Source organism: Varanus komodoensis, unplaced genomic scaffold (assembly GCF_004798865.1).
Source record: "Varanus komodoensis strain SLA01 unplaced genomic scaffold, ASM479886v1 scaffold39, whole genome shotgun sequence".
Classification (NCBI taxonomy): domain Eukaryota; kingdom Metazoa; phylum Chordata; class Lepidosauria; order Squamata; family Varanidae; genus Varanus; species Varanus komodoensis.
The window spans coordinates 4,636,525-4,655,641 of record NW_025335922.1 but is presented as its reverse complement, the minus strand read 5'-3'; the positions used below and the strand labels follow the sequence as shown (position 1 = coordinate 4,655,641).

Below are 19,117 nucleotides of genomic sequence, written 5' to 3'. Positions count from 1 at the left end.
CAGGGTAGAAAGAAGGTAACTAACCATGTGAAATAAATTTTAAATGTTATTTGAAATATTCATAATAAAATAGTGGAGGAGCAAATAAAACAATGGAAGAGTCTAACAGACTATTGGCATTAAACTATTTGGACAAATAAAAAACTTTTTAACCTGGTTTCTATATATATATTGTGGTGTTGGTGCCAGGCATGGTTCTGTTGGGTAGGTGTTCAAAAACTGAGGTGCCACTGTAGAGAAGGGCATTGCTTCTAATTAAAGAGCCTTCCCTGGTGAGTTCAGTCATGGACAGACTGTTACGGAGAAAAGCTCTCGTACAGCTAAGTGTCCCATGCTGTTTCAGGGCCTTAAAAATAAGCATCAGCCCTTTAAATGGAGCCAGGACACGGAGTCTGGGTTCAGACTGCACAACAAACCATTTTTTCCATTGTTGGTCTGTTGTGTTGTCTGAACCCTATCATTATAATTCACCACAGTAAGTTTTGTGTTTAGAAACATGATAAAAAACCAATTACTTATCCTGTAGTTTTTCCATACCACCATGGCTTGTTGTGTTGTCTGGACTTAGGATTGTGGTTTCCACATGCCTGGTATGTAACTACCACAGAGTCCCCTAGAAAGAGCACCAATTGCTGGAACCACTCCACCCATCTAGCCTCTATGTGTGGGCCAATGAACGAGAGACAGGTGACATAGGAAGGGAGCGATGTCTCTTCAGATTGAATTTCCAGCGCATTGGTTGATGGAATATGTGTCAACACTGGAAGGACTCACTGGGGAGGATGGAAAAAACAATAATGCAGCAACTACTTGATTGTGAGGTAGATCATAGAAAAAAGCTATGAACCATGGTAACCATGTTTGTTGTGTGAATGCAGCCAAATAGGTAACCAGCACAATGTTAATATCTGGCTGTACCCATTAAGTGTTGGGATATGGGCTTCCTTTTGTCCCTAACCTGTGTGTGTCTCTCCCTTCTTACCTTGTTCAAGGTAAGTTTTGGTAGCAAGATTAGTGAGCAACACACTAACTAAAGCACACATTGGAGAGTTTGGGTTGGTTTACACTTAATTTATTTCTCGGAAAACTTCCAATGTCTCTGATGAGTCAGGTGTTATTGCTGGCCCCACCCCAATAGTTTGGGTGGTCTGTACCAGTCTTTCCAGCCTGGTACCCTTCAGATATTTTGGCCTGCAAGCAGCATGACTAACCATCTCAGTTTGATGGTCATTGTTGGAGGTGGCCAGGTTGTGGCAGAGTGGTCTGTGGAATGCATATAAAGCCTGTTTTTCTGTACGGATGAAGGGTTTTGAGATATGGAATGAAATTAAGAGGGAGCTCAAAGGAATAAAATGAATCACGGGATTTCTGCTTGCTACCTGCTCTGTTTTGGTCTGCACTTGAGAGTGGAGTCAACAGAACAAGTGCACTTCTTTTGTAAAGTAGGATGCTCTTTTGTGGGTAATTGCACAGGGTAGGGGCTCCAGATTGCATTTTGTAATTCCAAAGCTTGACAAGGCCTGGAAGGTTCCTTCTTTGATGCGTGCCCTCCCAAGTAGAATAGACAGGGCCCTATGGAGTGTGGCAAAGGAAGGAGGAGCAATTATTTAAAGAAGTTTTAATCTTTCCTTAATTAGAAGGCATGCTAAATTAAAAGGCCCAAGAGTGATCCTACAGATGTCGGCTTACTGTGATATATTAATTGGTATAAGGAGCTAATATTGGGCTAAGCTGAATAGCTGCATTGTTATGCTTGTACATACCGTATTAACATTTCAGCCAACTTGACCTATATACAGTTCATGCAGTTTCTTCCCCCACACACCACATTTCAGTGGTGTGTGGGGGAAATATTGAGCAAGTCTTCTTTAAAAACTACCCAACAACCTTGCATTTCTTTATCTTTTCCCTCCCCACTATCCCAAAGGCCAAATCTCTTCTGAACCTTTTGAAAAACAATGTTCTATTGTCACAGCATTGTTGGGGAAGATAATCAGGAGGCATCCCAACTGTATACAATCACAGCCGGATGCTTACAGGAAAACCGTGCCACTTGCTTTGAAAACTGAACCCTGCTTGCATTTAGCTAGTGTTTGTACAGCAAGCAAAGGAGAAGAAAAACTGCTGTGTCGCATCTCTGGTGCTATCTGCTGTGTAAAAATTCAAAGGCACCATTGTAAGTGGAACTGAATGTATTTCCCCCTCTCATCCATACATTCATCCAAGTGAGCTCAGAAAAATTGCAACTAATTTCATATAGATGGCAACTTGCTAAAATGAGACCTACTAGGACTATAAAGAAAGAGGCTGAAGAAGAAGAAGAAGAAGTTTGCTTTAGAGGAAGATTACCATATTTTTCACTCTATAAGATGCACCTGACCATAAGACGCACCTAGTTTTTAGAGGAGGGATCCATGGAAAGCTTCCTGATAATCACAGGCACATTCCCCATCACTTCCCCATGGGCGTCATTAAAAGACAGGTTGCCATTTGAAAACACACACCGACCTGTGATTAACAGCTCTCACCTGTGCTGGAGGAGGGGGGCGGAGCAGGGCGCACCGAGCGCATGCCGGCCAGGTGGTGCCACGTGGTGCAGCCGGGACAGCAGTGTGCCGGCGGTGGTCTTCTCGGCGGCGCGGCGGCGGCAGGTCTTCCCGGGCAGTGGGGGTGAGCAGTCCATCTCTCCGTGCGGCTGGTGGGTTAAAGCCCGCGGCTCCTCCTCCTCTGCAGCGCTCCCCCTGAGAGGCACAGCTCTCACCTGCACCTGGGGGGGGGGCGCAGAGCAGGGCGCACTGAATGCGTGCCGGCCAGGTGGTGCCACGTGGTGCGGGTGGCTGGCAGCGTGCCGGCAATGGTCTTCCGGGCGGCGCAGCGGCGGTGGCAGGTCTTCCCGGGCAGTGGGGGTGAGCAGTTCATCTCTCCATGCTCTCTGTGCTGCCGGCGGGTTAAAGGCCGTGGCTCCTCCTCCTCCGCACCGCTCCCCCTGAGCGGCACAGCTCTCACCTGGGCCGGAGGGGGGGCGCGGAGCAGGGTGCGCTGAGCGCGTGCCAGCCAGGTGGTGCCACGTGGTGCAGGCGGGCTGGCAGTGTCCCGGGCGTTGGGCACACACACATTCGCTCTATAAGATGCACAGACATTTCCCCTTACTTTTGAGGGGGGGGAAGTGCATCTTATAGAGCGAAAAATATGGTATCTTTCTCAGGCAGATGGAGGAGCACAGGAGTTTAGCAAGTCTGTATGATTCTTAATATAATTTATTTGTGAATACAAATGACTCCAATATGAATGTTGTCTTTTTTCCTTCCTCAGCAAGTGTGAGACTGCTCCCCACTAGGGTGCCAGTAGAAGCAGTGGTACATGTGGGCTTGACTATGCACATAACTGTTGTTTTGTGTCCTTGCAGTCCACTCATGGTATGGATAGGGAACAGCAAACAAAGGTGAAACAGTGAAGTATTGGGGTAATGCAGACTTGGTCTTTAGTCCTTTTCCCCAGAGACAAACAGGAGCATGCTGGGGTGGGTTGACAGGGTGAAATTCCATTGGCACATTCAGCAAACCATTAGTTTCAAGTGGTGCCAGGAATGCGAAAAGACGACAACCCACAGACCTCAGGGTCTTTCAGGAAAGGTTCCTCTACAGTGTCCCCCATTCCCATGTGAGAAAACCTCTTTCCAAAGCTGGAAGGGTAACTAGCAGGAGGAGAGCTTGCTAGAGATGGAAGGGGCATTGCCAGTCTCACCTTCCCTGGAAATAATGCTGGCCCAGGACTGCAGTTTCCTGCAAGGGAACCCAGGCTCTGGTTTCCCTTGCCTCCTGATTGCCTCTTTGGCTGACATAGAGGAGCATCCTTAACTGCATCGTGTACTCATCCATGCTCACTGGGGGGGTGACAACAAGTGAGCTAAGCTCCATTCTGGATGGCTGAAAGGATGCGCCCTTGGAGCACTGTCCAGTGCTTAGAGATTTATCTTCACAGGCAGAAGCATTTTCATATATCTGGTTTTGAGAAGTTAAATTTGCTTTTCTTTCTTACATCTGGAGATCTTTTCATATGCTTGGGTGCTGATCAGAACTCCAGACTCTTCTCATTCAGGGACTACTGCTGCACCCGAGTCTGAAATGGTCTATCTTTGCATTGAAAAGAAAAGTGAAAATTGTTTCCTTAAGGAGAGGGCAGTTGCGTTTCTATGTCTCCTGTAGTCAGCAATTGCAGTTCTTGTGTGTCCTACGGTGTGGCAATTGTGGCAGCGGTGGCAGGGGGGAATTGGCAGCAAACATAAATCTTCTAAGAGAGGGGCAAGTTCCTTGTGATTTGAATGTAGTTGGCAGTTGAGGCTAATCACTGAGCTTACCTTATGAATAATATTGAACTGGTGGAGTTGGAAAAATCCAAGGCTCCAATATACTGTGGGTGAAGGCTTAGCAAATGGGCAAAGAAAAATTATAGGAAAAATTCTTGTGTGCTGTAGTGGTTAAGACTGCTGGACTAGACCTATTCATCCTTGAAGCTCTCTGGCCAGTCACTGCCTCCTAGCCCAACCTACATCACAGGGTTAATGGGAGGAAGGAATGGAAAGGAAGAAAACTTGTAAGCTGTCTTGGGTTCCTTGCTAGAGGACGTAAGACAGGATGTAGATGCAATGTAGCAATAGCAATAATAATCTGGATTCTCCAAAAATAATTCTCTCAAGTTTAATGGAGTCTCTATAAGAATTAGGTTGTCAATGAAAAAAGACTCAAATTGGCATTTTAGAATTCTCATCTCATCTTTTAAGTGGATTGTGACACACAGTGTGATTGAAGAGGAAATGTTAACCGAGGTGTGTGTGTCTGTGTGTATGCATGTTTTGATGACTCCCTCCCATTTTGTGGCTTGACTCAAAAATCCTTCACCCTCTGATATAAGGTTTTCAGAAGCTCTTAGTTTTATGGCTAGTCCTCCAGCAACACAGAGGAAGGGACTGGCTGAACATTTTTGCAAGCATTAGTGTCTACACAAATTCCGTTCAGTTCACAATGAGAGGACAATGTAAATGCCTGGACACATGATTGCACAACATTTACATTGCTGATAAAGGTTGGATGTTAAATCAAATAAGAGTGAGAAGTCATGCTTGACTTCACAGAACGCTAGACATCCCCCTTCCCCGAAACATACATGCAGTGGGTGTGTTGGTAGAAAGGAAGAAGAGATGCTGCCAAGACCTTTCATATTTATGTGCCCAGAACAGGTGCGCTTCTGGGAGGGGTCACCTTCAGTATGGTTTGGTGGTACAGGGACACCACTCTGCCAGGTAGGAGAGCAGGAAAGGACTGGCAGGATCCAATGGGATGCAAGGGACCCAGCATCTTTCACTCAAGAGCTTGGGTGTCTCGACTTGTGGCTCTTCTGGCAGAGGTTTCAAGCCAAAATTGTCTGCCCTAGGGCTTTCACACCTTTCAGAAATAAAAGGAACTCACCCTTGACATCTCTGAGGAGGAACAAAATGTTTTATCAAGTATTAGAGCCAACACTTTTGTGGAAGTCTCAGTCAACTTGGCAGCCACCCAAGACCAGCTGTAGTGGAAAGTCTTCAGTCTAGAAAGCTGGAGAGTCATGGCCAGACAATGTTTATGATACTGGGCTGGGTAGACCTCTGGTCTACTCACTGCCAGGCAGATTTCTATCTCCAACACGGAGTAATGCTCCTTTAAATGTCCTCTCACCTTCCACCAAAGTGCAGAGCAGTTCTTACACTGTGCCAGAACAATGAATGTTGAGCTATCCCAGGAAGCTACTACCTGAAATCAGCTCTCTAGCAATTAATACCTAGTTTTGCTGTTTCACTGTGCTACCAGTCTGCTGCCCCAGTCTGGTTCCCTTAGATTTTGTAATGTTTGGGTTACTGTGGTCCAAAAATTGTTTTATGCAACTTGCACTGTGCAGCCTCTCACTCTGTCTCTTTCTCTTTCTTTGTACTGTGCATTTGAATATATGTTGGATCTGTAAACCAGCTTCCATGGCTTCCACTGTCCCTAGGATCCATGGTCCTCCTCATCACGGCACTTAGTCTCCCCTACCAGCTATTCTTCCCAGCTGCCAGTGCACAATAAACACTGGACTAGTTGCTTTTGAGAGACCATTGCACATAGGAAGCACACAGCTTCCTTTCTGCCTAGTAGTTTAACTGACAAGCACACCCCTTTTCTAGAGGAGCGGCTGGACCAGCAATTCACAGTTCAGAAAGTTGCTTCTTGTGCTTCTGTTTGATTTCAGCAAGTATAGCAAGATCTAGACAAGAGGTACGCAGACACAGGGAAACAAGTTCCTTTCAATATTCTTAAGCATGACCTACAATTTGGCTTGATTTCACACTCACCCCTAGACTAATGGGGTTGAAGTCTGGGCCACCTTGCCCTCTGGATCTCCCAGTATATCTCTTTGCCTGATCCAGATGCTTAGATCCTGATTGCCTGTATTGGGATGTAGAGCTAGATGAGCTTGCCTTTGAACTCAGTAGGACTAGATGAACTCTATCCATTCACAGGCAATAATTGTACAATCTGTGGCTTTCTCATAACTATCTACCAGTAAGAATCAGAACTCACACATGACACCAAGTTGGAAAATGTGGATGAAGCCCATTCAGAAGGCTGGTTTGCACATTTCTTTCTTACACCAGGAAAGAAAATGATTGTATGGCTTCATCCTGACACACACTGAAATTTCTCTGTCTCCTTATTCCATACTCAGAGCCAACATTTTCAATGCAGTCTGTTTGTACCATGAGAATGAAGCAAACCTCTCCATTCTGGTGCCCTCCAGGTGTGTTGGACTATTCCTTCCACCGGTTCACCAGCACGGCAAAAGCTCCCAGTCACTGCAAATGGCAGGAATTGCTGACCACTACATCTAGAGGGAATCAAGTTGGGAGAGACTGGTATGGAATATGAAAAACACAGTATTTGGGGGTCTTGGACAACTGTTCTTGTTACCTATTTCAGACCTTAACATAAACCAGCACACAGTGCTAGTTGCCGGCATACCCAGATCTGATTCAGTTGGTCCCAATTTATTGCAATGAAACTGAAACCAGTATCAGCCTCAGGGCAGCAACAGGTGACAGTAGCAGATAATGAGGCACTGTGGATCAGGCGTGGTTTCAGAATTCCCCACTTAGGAAAGATCAAATGCCTCGAGTAGACATTGCCTCTTCCATCCCAAGGGAAACAGTCTGCACTTAAGAAAATGATCAGGCTGTTTTCCAGGAGGCAGAAAGGCTTACAACAGGAACACTTCATCAAGTTTCTTGATGGTCAAGTGCACCACCCTTTAACCTTTTCCTAAAGCTGCCTGCCTTTAAAATGCTTAATGCGCCAACTTAAAAATGCCCTCTCTCCTAAAACGAACAAATATACAAATAAATAAAATGGCTTAATTTTATCTAAATGCAAAACTGAATGGAAAAACCTGCACAAGTGGTCATTTGGAACAGGAGCTGCTTTCATCATTCATCTGATATCTCTGTTGCAGACTGTTTTTAAAAAAACCTGTAAGGTGCTGCTTTGTTTAGTTCAAATGTACACGAGCATTTCAGGATAGTGATGCAGCTATTTACCACAGTGACTGGGGCTCTGTAGTCCTCCAACTATTGTTTGACTCCAAACCCCATCGGCCCCATCCAACATGTCCAGTGATCAGAGATCGTGGGAACTGTAGTCCATCAAAATGTGGAATGTTGAAGATTCTTCATTCCTACCTAGACAATACAATTTACTTACAATTTGCTCTTGAACGCCTTGTTTACAAGTTTAGCTTTTGGCTTGACCCTCTGGAATGTTAAAAAAACCCATGCTGGATCAGACCAGTTTTCAGTCCAGTCCAGCATTCTCTCCACGCAGTGGCCAGCCATTTGCCCTTGGGATCCCATAAGCAGAAAAGGAGTGCAACAGCGCAAGTTTAGGGACATTCCCCTTCCTTCCGCAGCCCATGCATTTGGATACGGGCAAGTGGAGCAGTGTTCACGAAGTATGAGGCTATCAATAAATAGCTACTCCTCATGTTGGCTGAGTATTCCCTATAGTCCATGAGGCTATATACCTCTGAAAACCAGTTGTGGAGGAGGAAGAGCAGGGACCTGAGCAGGAGGGTGCTTTTCCACCCTAGGCTTGCTTATGGGCTTGCCACAGGCTGCTGGTGGGCCCCGCAACCCTACCCTGTGTGAACAGAATGCTGGATTAGCTAGGCCTTTCTCCCGGTCCAGCATGGTTCCTCCTACGTCCATCATGTGCTCTGATGCAGCCTCCCCTCATTGCAGCGGGGCCTGCCCAGTAGAACTTCTTGGAGGATTTTGCCTCTTGTTTTTCTTTCAGCTGCAACATCTCACAGAGATATTTCTTATCTCTGCTGTCATTATTGTCACAGAGAGAAAGAGGGAAAGAGAGCCAACATGCTGTACCGCAATGTAATTTCTGCCCAAACAACCCGCAGATGCAGCATTTTTATTCCAAGTTGTCAGAATATCATCTCTCTTCCTCCCTCCAAGAAGAACTCAGGCATCCAGAAACAAAGACTAATTATTATGATTATGGCTTTGGCCTCAAATGGGATCTGAAATTTCCTTGCATTCTAGATGGATTTTATTTGGTGCAATCTAGATTATGGAGGGGGGAATGTCTTGGGATACCAAAGCAGTTCTAAAATCCATCAGCAAGAAATGTTGTCATGCTGAAACATACACACTGTAAAGAGAACAGCACTTCATTGCATCTGCCTGGGTTTTAGCTTTGTAATAAGAAATTGAAAAGCTTACTTCTGTGGCTGCAGTCTTCCATAGGCAATCATTATCCCACTCACCTCAATGGGATTTAAGAAGACTAACTAGATGCAGGATTGCAGTGTTTGGCACTAACAAGAAAATTGCTATGCATCAACCCTGGAAGCTGAACAGTATGTCAGAAAATATGTCTCCGGTCACGTCTGTTGGGCAGCATCACAATGAAAAAGAAACAAAAAGCCTGATTACATTCCAAACAGCTAAAAAACCATTCCTGTTGTTGTCAACTGAAACTAATAAAGAAATATCTAGCCATCACTACATTTTATTTTAACAGTACAGGCTTTGCAAATATTAGACTGGCTTTACACTCAACTGAGTGTGAGGGACATCTCAAGGGTAAGAGCTAGTGCAGTGCGTTGTCCCAACCTGGTATGTTGGATTGCAGCTCCCATAATCCCCAGCCAACATGGCCAATGGCCATATAAACTATGGTAATTGAACTACCAATGAACTGTGGGTGATGCAACCCAACACATCTGGATGGTACCAGGTTCGATAAGACTGCAGAATGATCTAGTGATATTAGAACAGGCCTGGATTCAAATGGGATATGGGAGAAATTTTAATGTGAATTGATCTGTAGTTTCCATTTCAAAATACCCTATCAACCAAAACTTAGTTATCCTTTGAAATGCACACTTCATTGAATTTTGTAATGGAGTTCTAATTCTAATCTAAAATACACGGATGGGGAATAAAACATTCAACTGTAGTATACACTGCATATACTGTTCAGGACAAATTGAACTTCAGAATAGAGAATTCTAAAAGTTTGGGACAAACTGAATTTCTCTTTCAGAAATGAGAATCTGAGAGAAATCACAACAGACTCAAAATTTATTGGATTATTTTGGGTGGGTTCCTTTCTCAGTTGACCTAATCTTACAGGGTTGTTGTGACAATAAGAACATAAGGAGAAATCAGGTGAAATGTTGGCTTATGTGGCCCTGCAGTAGGGACAGTACCTCTTTGTGCCTAGGCCTGGTTATATTCCCCAGCACTTGGGTTTCAGAGGCAGGCTGCCTCTGAAATCAGAGGTAAGCCATAGCCATTATGATTAGTGGCTGCTGATTGTTAACATCCAGAGCAAGTGTTGCCTGCCACCCATGGGTGGGATATAGATGTAACAAGACTAATAAAACAGGAGACTTTTGGGGGAGAACATTTTACTTTCTATAGCTCATTACTAAGTATTTCCGGTTAGGCAATAAGAGTGACCATATGGGGGGAAAACATTGCGGATGTGAAGCTCTGTGCATGCTATTATCCAGCTATAATAGTCTGGTCCTTTCATGCAGTAAAAGAGAAAAATCCCAGTATACATTACAAATAAAGCTCAGGTGGAATTTTTAAATGCAAAATGGTGCAATTCTGGCAGGTGGCTATAATGCAGGGATAGAGCTGCAGGTGTGTATGTGTATTCCCTGAAAAGTTCAGTGTATTGGAGAAGATAAAACATGACCTCATCAGAGTATAGTTCCGAGTTCTCTGATATTTGGAGAAAGTTAAATCCCACAGCACAGGGATTTTCTATTGTCTATTCAGCTATTCATCAAGATTTAATTTTATATTTCTATCCCTAAATTAAGGAGAATCAATAAATAATATGACATTTTTAACTTTTAAAGAAATATTCAGGAGCTTGTTTGTGAATCAAACCAGCTGTATTACAAAAATTGAAGCAACCCAGCAATTAGAATTAGAGATAAGTGATTTTCAGTAGAGTCCTATGCATACTTGTCTTGAGAAGAAACTCAGTTGGAAACAAAGGAACTTATTACTGAGTAAACATGCACAAGGAGGCTTCTGGGGGGAAATTGGCTAGTTGTCTTCACTAGCCAGCTGCAGCAAAGGTGGAAACCATGGGTAATTTGACTCCCCAAATTTGACCCAAATGAAATGTTGAACTTTAGCTTTGGTACTAGATTAAAGCTATTAGTTCCCTATATTGAATACCTGAACCTAAGTTAGAAAGGACACCTTTATTTTAGTTTCCCCACACTTTTTCCCTTTGTATTTGCAGTAGCAAATGAACAGTTGGCTCTGGCTGTCCAATAATATTTGCCGCAGTGTAGATGAAGTTGAGCTGCAGTGTAAGTTGACCTTGTTTGGAGATGATATAGCAAGATATACCAAAAAAGTTGGTTACCACAAATTAGGAACAAAATTAAAACATGTGCCAAAGTTTGGTGTTATTAATAACAAAATTGAAATACTTCTTCTGCAGCTTCAGAAATTAAAACTGAATATCAAAATCAGTTTTAAATGGATGGCTCTGTCAAAGTGGTTGGAGATATCTCTCTCAGCAAAAATAGAATAGTTGATTAAAGAAAAAGTCTTAATTATACACCATTATGTGAAGCAGTGGAAGGAGATCTGGCAAAATGGAAGAGCATTGGCCTCTCAATTTGTCAGAATGGCAATACTTGAAATGAAGAAGCTGCTAAACTTAATTGCTTCTTTTTCAGATGATGTTCCTGGTATTTTAGCATCTTCAGAGAAACCCAGCTATCTGAAATAAGAACAGGTGTGGGAGCATTGGCAGGGGTATAATGTCAGACAGTTTGGACTGTAACTTCAATCAAACCCAGCCAGCATGACCAATGATCCAGAATGCTGGGAGTTGTATTCCAAAACATCTAGAGGGAAGCAGATTGGGAAAAGATGGCCAGGAGAGAAGGGGGAGTTGGTGCATTCTTTCTATGCTTACTTAGAAGTCAGACCACCCAAGAAAATGTGCATAGGATTGAATTCCTGGATGAACAGAAACACCCATCTGGAACATGATTAAGAATAAGAATAAAGCAAACACTCTTCTTTAATTTACACGATTAAAATATGGACATAGGTTACACACCTTGTGAATTTGATGGCAGCCATGTTTTAACTGTGAGAAAAATTAAAATCTATCTTGGTGTGTTGCTAGGTATTTGTGTTTCATCTACTTTCTATTCCGAGTTAAGGGACAAGTGCTTGCATGAATTGGAGCAGATGCTGTTTAGAGCAATTTTTGTTCTATTGATTATATATGAAGCATTAATATACCTTTCTAAATAAACAAACAAATGGTGAAGGTATGTAATATCTGGAAATGAAGCATCTTGTAAAATCCCCATATATTTTAAAGAAAGTAAATAATATTTGATTTTGTACTTCAACAATTGTTTATGAGCAAGGTTGGGTGCTGTAACAATAGCTTCCAAAAATGATTTTAGAATTGTCTCCTAGGTGGTGGGTACATTTAAAAAAAGGGAAAAATTGTATGTACTAAACTGGAAGAGTTATTTGGAAACGGCACATTTGTGGCAGGAAAATGTGATTGTTTCTTTTAGGACTTTCTTTCTGATCATTGGAAGATTTTGAACAGATGGTATGTAACATCTGTGTAGATTCAACACATATGTAGGAAGGATACTAGAGCTTGGCAGAAAGGATGTAGGGAGAAGGGCTCTTACAAACATCTGTAACAATCTTGTGGATTTTGGCAAAAAAGTGCTGCAGAAGATTAGCAAGATCTCAGACCATGATATTCTCCCGTGCCTGAAATTAATGTTAATGTATGTCATTTGGAGGGCATTGGCCTTATACATTTAAAAAGATCTTTGTAACTCTTTGGATAAAAGGGACAATGTTGTTTGTAGCCTGATATTTCAGCATGTGCCTTCTCTCTTTCAGCCTGGCTTATCACAGAGGTCAGTGGATGAGATGGTTCTGCATGGACCTGAGGTCAGCATAGAGCTTTTAGTGTAGTGGCACCTTCTCTGTGTAATTCCCTGCCAATTAATGTCAAGCAGGCTCCAAAATTGTCTGCTTTTAGGCATTTGCTAAAGATAAATGTTTGTCTTACTTAAACTTTACTTGATGAGTCACATTTTTATTGTATGACCTGCTGTGTGTGTGCGTGCAAAATGTATCAACTGCTCTATATCTAAATGAGATTTTCCAATGATGAAAGAATCATTTCTAAATAAATATTAGAAACATGTTCTCATGCCATTAGTTGCACAGAGAAGGATGATCAGGACTGTGTCTGTGCATATCAAGAAGGCATTTCCTGACCCGTTCCTATACTGGTGAGATGAATGGTGGGTGAAGATGGGGCCTTTTTGATTGCAGTGCTGTCCTTGGGAATCCTCTCCCCACAGAAACTTTCCTAGTGCCAAGCTTGTTACTTTTACAGCCTCAGGCAGAGCTTTTTAAAGCTATTATTGTAGCAAACAGTGGCCCAGTGTTTTCCTCTCCTGTGGCCAACTGGGCTGTAATCCTCGTTCAGACCCTCCCTGTTCCTGAACCCCCCAGACCAGGTGCTGGATTCCTCACACAGCAGCCCAAGTGTTGGGGAAAGGGGGATTTATTAAAAGGTTAAATATAGAGGTGGAGGGTTCTAAAACAGCTAAAACACACACGGCACGAAATACACATAAAAAGAGGGGAGGGAAGGAAAAGGAGATTTGGAGAGCAGCACTGAAACACTTTACAAGCAATCAGAGCCCCCAAGCCCCCCGGCCTGGTTGGCCTCCTTGGACACAAGATAACAAAGCTTTCCCTAGCAGCAGCAGTGGAACCTCTCCCCAAAGAGGAACCCTGAGCCCCTGTAGGCTGTCTTCTTTTATTTTCCCTTGCCAGTCAGAGAGTTCACAGGGATGGATCCCAGATGGGGACTCTTTGCCCCTATTGCCCCAATCTCGGGTCCTCTCCTTGGGAGTGTGAATTCCTCTGTCCTTGGGTTTAATTTACACTGTCTCTCCCTTCTGCATTCCCAGAGCCTCTTCGGCCCTCCTGCGGCCTTGGGTACCAGTGTCTCCCTAAGCAAACACCTGGCAGTTGTAGCATTTTGCCCTTGTTGCCAGTTACAATTCCCTCTTGAGTTGAGCCTTTAGCCAGTTCACGTTACAGTTATTAGTTAGCCTGCTGGATACCTACAGTGCCATCGTATAGATAAATACTCATATATATAAATACTTATACACATACACAAATACTCATTGACTTTAAAAGGATTTACTCCCAGGCTACTGGGTACAGAATTGAAGTCTTGTTGCATAGAAGCAAGTTCTTTGAGTTTGTTGAATCTTTCCCCCAGGTAAATAGGTACGGGATTGTAATCTTCTCCTGAAGTAGGGATGTTGCTTCCTTCACTTTCTTTTCATTCAGGATGGTGCTTTGTTTTGTTTTGCTTTGTTTTTGAGCGGGGAGGAAAATATTTGGGAGGATGCGATCTGGAAGTCCTTCTGCACTGAAAAGTTAAATATTCAAACACTCCAAATGAGGAAATAAAATTACATTGCACATGGAAGTATTTGAATGATGAGTGATACTGGACAGTTTAATATTGTTATTATTATGGTGCTTTTCCCTCCTATATATAAGCATGTTTTCCAAAAAAAAAAAAAAACCCCAATAAAATTAGTTTAACTACAACAGAAGCAAACAAAAATTTTAAAAATGCATTGAACATTCTGCTAAGTACAGTTTAGGGTTGCCCTATAATCAAGCAAATCAAGTCCAGTGATTCTACAATAACCTTTTAGCAAAGTTTTCAAAAGACTTTGGAGAATGGCACAACCACGTGCATTTATTTTATTGCACATTTATGCCATTTTCCTCCTCTCACAAGGAACCCAGGGTGGCTTACATGGTCCTCTTCTTTAGCTTCATCCTCAGAATAAGCCTGCAAGGTAGGTTAGCTTGGCCCAAGGTTACCCAGTGAGCTTCATGGCCAAGCAGAACTAGACCGGGATGTCCTAAGCAATAATTTAGCTGCTGCACCACTCTGGCTGTCCTTGAGAGGGGTGAAAGACACTCGCAGTGGCAATGAGGGACTTGGTGATGCAACAAGGCATTTCCCCCAGCCCCACTCTTGACTTTTCCTTTATAACCAAGAGATCAACTGACCCTGAAGTAGAATACCAATCTTAGTGAATGGCTGAAAGTGTTTTGCCTTCCCCATACACCACCCTAGACTAAAGGAACTGTGCTGTTTGCCCATGGCTGAGCACATTTTAGGCTGGGCTATACAATCATAACCATGGTGGGAAACAATTGCTTCTGGGGGTTTGTGTGACTGGCCGGAGAGTAGCATGTGCTGCCTCCCCATTTTGTGCTTTGGTGGTGGGAGAGCAGGCATTAGGGAGGGCTGGGGTGTGATGGCTCTTTCGTTCACATACATTGCATTCATTAGTTGTGTTTAGTGTTTCTCAGGGCTTTTGCTGGCATTCAGCTGGATTCATTTCCTTTAGTGGCAAGTCCAAATCATTTAATTTAGTGTATTGGCTGCTAAAGTGAGGTCAAAGTATATACGTTTGATTAAAATCTGGATTGTATTTTTATTCCCCTGTTATTTATTGATGTATGAAGTTGTATTTGTTAATTGAATTCGGTTTTTTAAGCCTTGAGCTGAAAGCTTGTAGATTTTTCATATTGTTTGAGTATAGCTTTCCATATTGTTTGTCTTCTGTATTCAATACTATTGCAGCTGTGTTTGTATAATGTTGTTTGCCACTTTGGTCTTCCTTTTGGAGGAAAATGTGGGGTGCAGATAGAGGATGAAGATCAAGGCAGATTTGCAGAAATGAAGAGGTTTAGAATGGAATTTATTTGGTATTGAATAGGAGCACTGCAAACCATATGGAATCCAGATGTTCCTGATGGTTTTTGAAAGGTCACAAGCCCAGAGTTGATTAAGAGTTTTAGACTAAACAAATGGGAAATTCTGTTCTTGAACACAATAGGATGTTTTAAGAAGACCATAGGAATGATCCTGCCCTTGGCAGGCAGGTGAAATGCTACCTCGCTACTTCATCGTATTTTTGCTAGTGTTTATAGAAAATGGGCCACCAAAAGCTGACAAGGAAAGGCAAGAAGGGATGGAACAGAAAGCAAAATACTGTCCTCCCATCATTTGCCACAATCTTTTTGCAGACTGCATTCCATTCTCTGTGTTGGCCACCCCATCTTCTTTCCTACAGTGTTCACTGAATAAATTCTTCAAAAAGTATTGTCTCAAAATTGTAAATGGTAATCTTTACAGTAAGTGGCTTCAATTATTGCTAATTTGTATTGCAAGTTTTTTATGCTTTGTAAGTGCAGTTCGCTCAAGGTCTGGGCCTTTTGTCATCAGTGTTAGCTACTTTAAAACCAAATTACTGTAAAGAATCACTTGCCACCATTCAGAGGAAGTTAAACCATTTCATATTTTCATTGAAACAAAAAGGGGAACTTGAAGCCTCTTTCCAATGAAGTAAACAAGTGCTACTTTACCTATTGATCCTTTCCAGATGAAGGTTTTCTCTCTGTGTGTGTATATGTGCATAAACGGGCCATTTCTCTCTTTGGCTCAATTTTTTGCAGAGGAGTCCCCTTTCCTTTCAAGATTGTGTTTCTCTGGCTCCAGTGCAAATTTGCTTTCGATGCAAATAGTAGTTTCAGTGGAGGGATTTTCTTCAGAATTGCAACAGGGGAAGAAAGGGTTAAATCCCCCCCATCCTGCCTGTTCTACCTTGTTAACTATTCATTCTACCACTACCCCCCCAGCTGATGCTATTTGCATTTTCAAAGCCTATATTTTAAATGCAAATATGCACTTTAATGTTAAGTTTTTGAGAGTCTAATGTTTTGAGAGTCTATTATTTTTTTTCCTTTCTATTTTCTTTAAACAAGCCCTTTATGCCCAGAAATGTCATTAACTATAAAAGGAGAGAGAAATGACATTCCAGGAATATCAGTGCCTCATAAGGGTGTGGACAACCGATTTAGAGAATCAAATTCTCTGTAGCCAGAAATGCAAAAATCAACCAACACCTCCCTCACCCCCATGAAAGCAATCCTGTTGAGAATTAATGACAGAGTTTATAAATGTCATACTGTCAGCATCCTCATAAATTTAAAGCAAACCTTTGTACAGACTTCTAGGCACTAATATTTGTAAGGTTCTTGGAAACTTGGTGCTGCTTATTATAGCAATGAACCTTTAAATTGACCTTAAAGCGAATGATATAATGAGATGGCTTTTCACTGGACGAATACATTTTGGATGTGAGCAAAAGTGGAGGGAATCATTGTATTTGCAGAATATTTTTTTCAATTTTTAGCAGTCATTCAGCTGTCCTACTTAAGAGAGAGAAAACTGCTGCCTTGGTTAGGCAGCTACTCCCCCTTCCCCCAAATCTCGTGTCTGTTTCTGTGCTTGAATCTTGGGAACTGAATATCATTTGGAGAATTGGATATTGTTTGGGGTACCCCAGAGGAGATTTGCTGCTTCTTTCATGCATAGGAAGGAAATGGACATTAGTAGCAAAAAAGGCAGAAGCAAAAAAGCCCGAAGTAAAACAAAACATCTCCGAAACAAAACAACATCGAGTAGGCTTGAGGGCAATATAGCAGGTTTGCCTCCGGCTTCACTAACTTCTAGACATCTTGGGGTGGAGTGAGGGATTGCTTTGCATATTGGCAGCAGATACTGAAAGCAGTGGAGCTGCTCCCTGCCTTCCCTTATGGCCCAGTAATCACTCCTTGTAACAGCGAAATCAGTAGATGAGCGTTGACAAGACTGGAGTCAAAGCAGTGCTGTTGAGAAATGAAGAGAAAGTATCAGCTTTCTCAGGGGACGCATCCGGGTTGCAGAAGTACAGCAACACCTCCAAAACAATAACTAACACATGGGAAACAAGCAAAAACAAAAGCCCAAAGTAACAGGCCAGTGACAGTATATATCAATATATATGGGTGACAACATTTCCATTTTGGGCTGAGACTCTGCCCACTGTGGGCACAGAGCCCCTGAAGTCTTTCTCTCAAGTCAGACTGGTTCTCAGGTGGGAAAAGCTTCCCCACCCCAATTAGTATTATATCTATCTATCTATCAATCAAATATTCCAGGTAGCTTCAAATCAGTGCAAGATTGTCCTATGCGCGTACCACAAAATAAGTGTTGCTGAGCACAACAGGACTTAGTTCTTTATAAATGTGCAGAGAAACGGCCTGTAAATCTGCTTGTGTGCAGAGCAAGTCGACATCCACACCATTGGTCACAGAATGTGCCTAGTCAGCACAGAAAGGAAGGCAACAAACTGTGATTGAAACTGTTGCAGGGAGGAAACACCCTACAATATAATTATGTGGCCGTAGGAAGATGAAAGTAAGTGTGTGGTGAACTTTGCATAAGAACACTCTTCATTCAGAGATGAACTTGTAAAATTCAAAATTAGTCTGGGTATTGATACCTGAGAATTTCTTCATATATGATTTTATTGATTTGTTTTCTTACACAATCAATCATAATTAATCTTGAATTCAAGGAATGGAAGGTAGCCAACATAACACAGCTTTGCATTATTATTAGCTTTATTATTTAATGTATGAGTTAACTTCTGACCTATGCTTTTGGAAACGCGCATATAAATGCACGTACAATAAAATGAAGGATGGAACACATTATGGCTGCAGGCTGCTGTCTAGGATAGGTCAGGGTCCAAGTGCTGACCACAGGATCTTTCTGTGCCAGCTGCTGCTCTAAAGTTTCACGTGTGACTTCAGAGCTGGCACTGGGGAGTCATTCTGGGGGTTTTGGAGGGGAGGAGTGAGGCTGAGGCTCCGTGGGGGTGTAAAGGATCCCAGTGGTGCCTCACTCAGCTCTTCCCCCTCATGGCACAGTGGCCAACATAGGATTGCCCTGTCTTTTGGGGGGAGGGAAGAATGGAGGCCGTGCTTTCTTCTGCTGTTCTCCCACCTTCAGCAGGATGCCCAACCCAGCAAGTGCAGAGGGTTATGGATGGCACCATAAAATAATTGTTTTAAGGAGGACTACAAACTCTTAGAGAAAATGTAAAAATAAATACAAATTACTGAACAGCTAAAACACAGACAAATACGGTTTTAAAACGTATCATTAAACAGATTGAAAATAACCAAGGAGCACTGAAATATTTTAAAGCTGCCCAGAGAGAGGACACATTTTTTCCTGGTGCCTGAAGTCAACAAATGAGATGCCAGGCTCTAAGGAAGACATTCCATAGTTGGGCGGTCAGTGTAGAAAAAGGACTGCTCACAAGTAGTCACCCACTGAATCTGAGAATGTGGGGGGACTTGGAGCAGGTCTTTAATTTTCTCAGTTCCTTGGTGGCATGCGCACATGGGAAGAGGTGGTCCTTTAGACAACGAGTCCAGAGCTGTGAGGATTCCATAGGAACCTTGAAAAAAATTGGGAGCCAGTGAAGATGCAACTAGTGTAATAGGGTCATAAAGCCAATTCCAGCCTGCATTTTCTACTAGTTGATACTAGTGTCTATTTTGTAC

The 19,117-nt window shown here is 42.7% G+C and overlaps 1 protein-coding gene across 1 annotated transcript in view; it reads left to right on the top strand.

Moving 5' to 3' along the window:
• Nucleotides 1-19,117, top strand: part of BTBD11 (BTB domain containing 11) — a 234,420-nt gene that overhangs the window by 101,973 nt on the left and 113,330 nt on the right. The window contains exon 5 of the mRNA XM_044441292.1: nt 4,622-4,636. Coding sequence (XP_044297227.1) covers nt 4,622-4,636 — 15 coding nt within the window. The remainder of the gene's footprint in view (nt 1-4,621; nt 4,637-19,117) is intronic.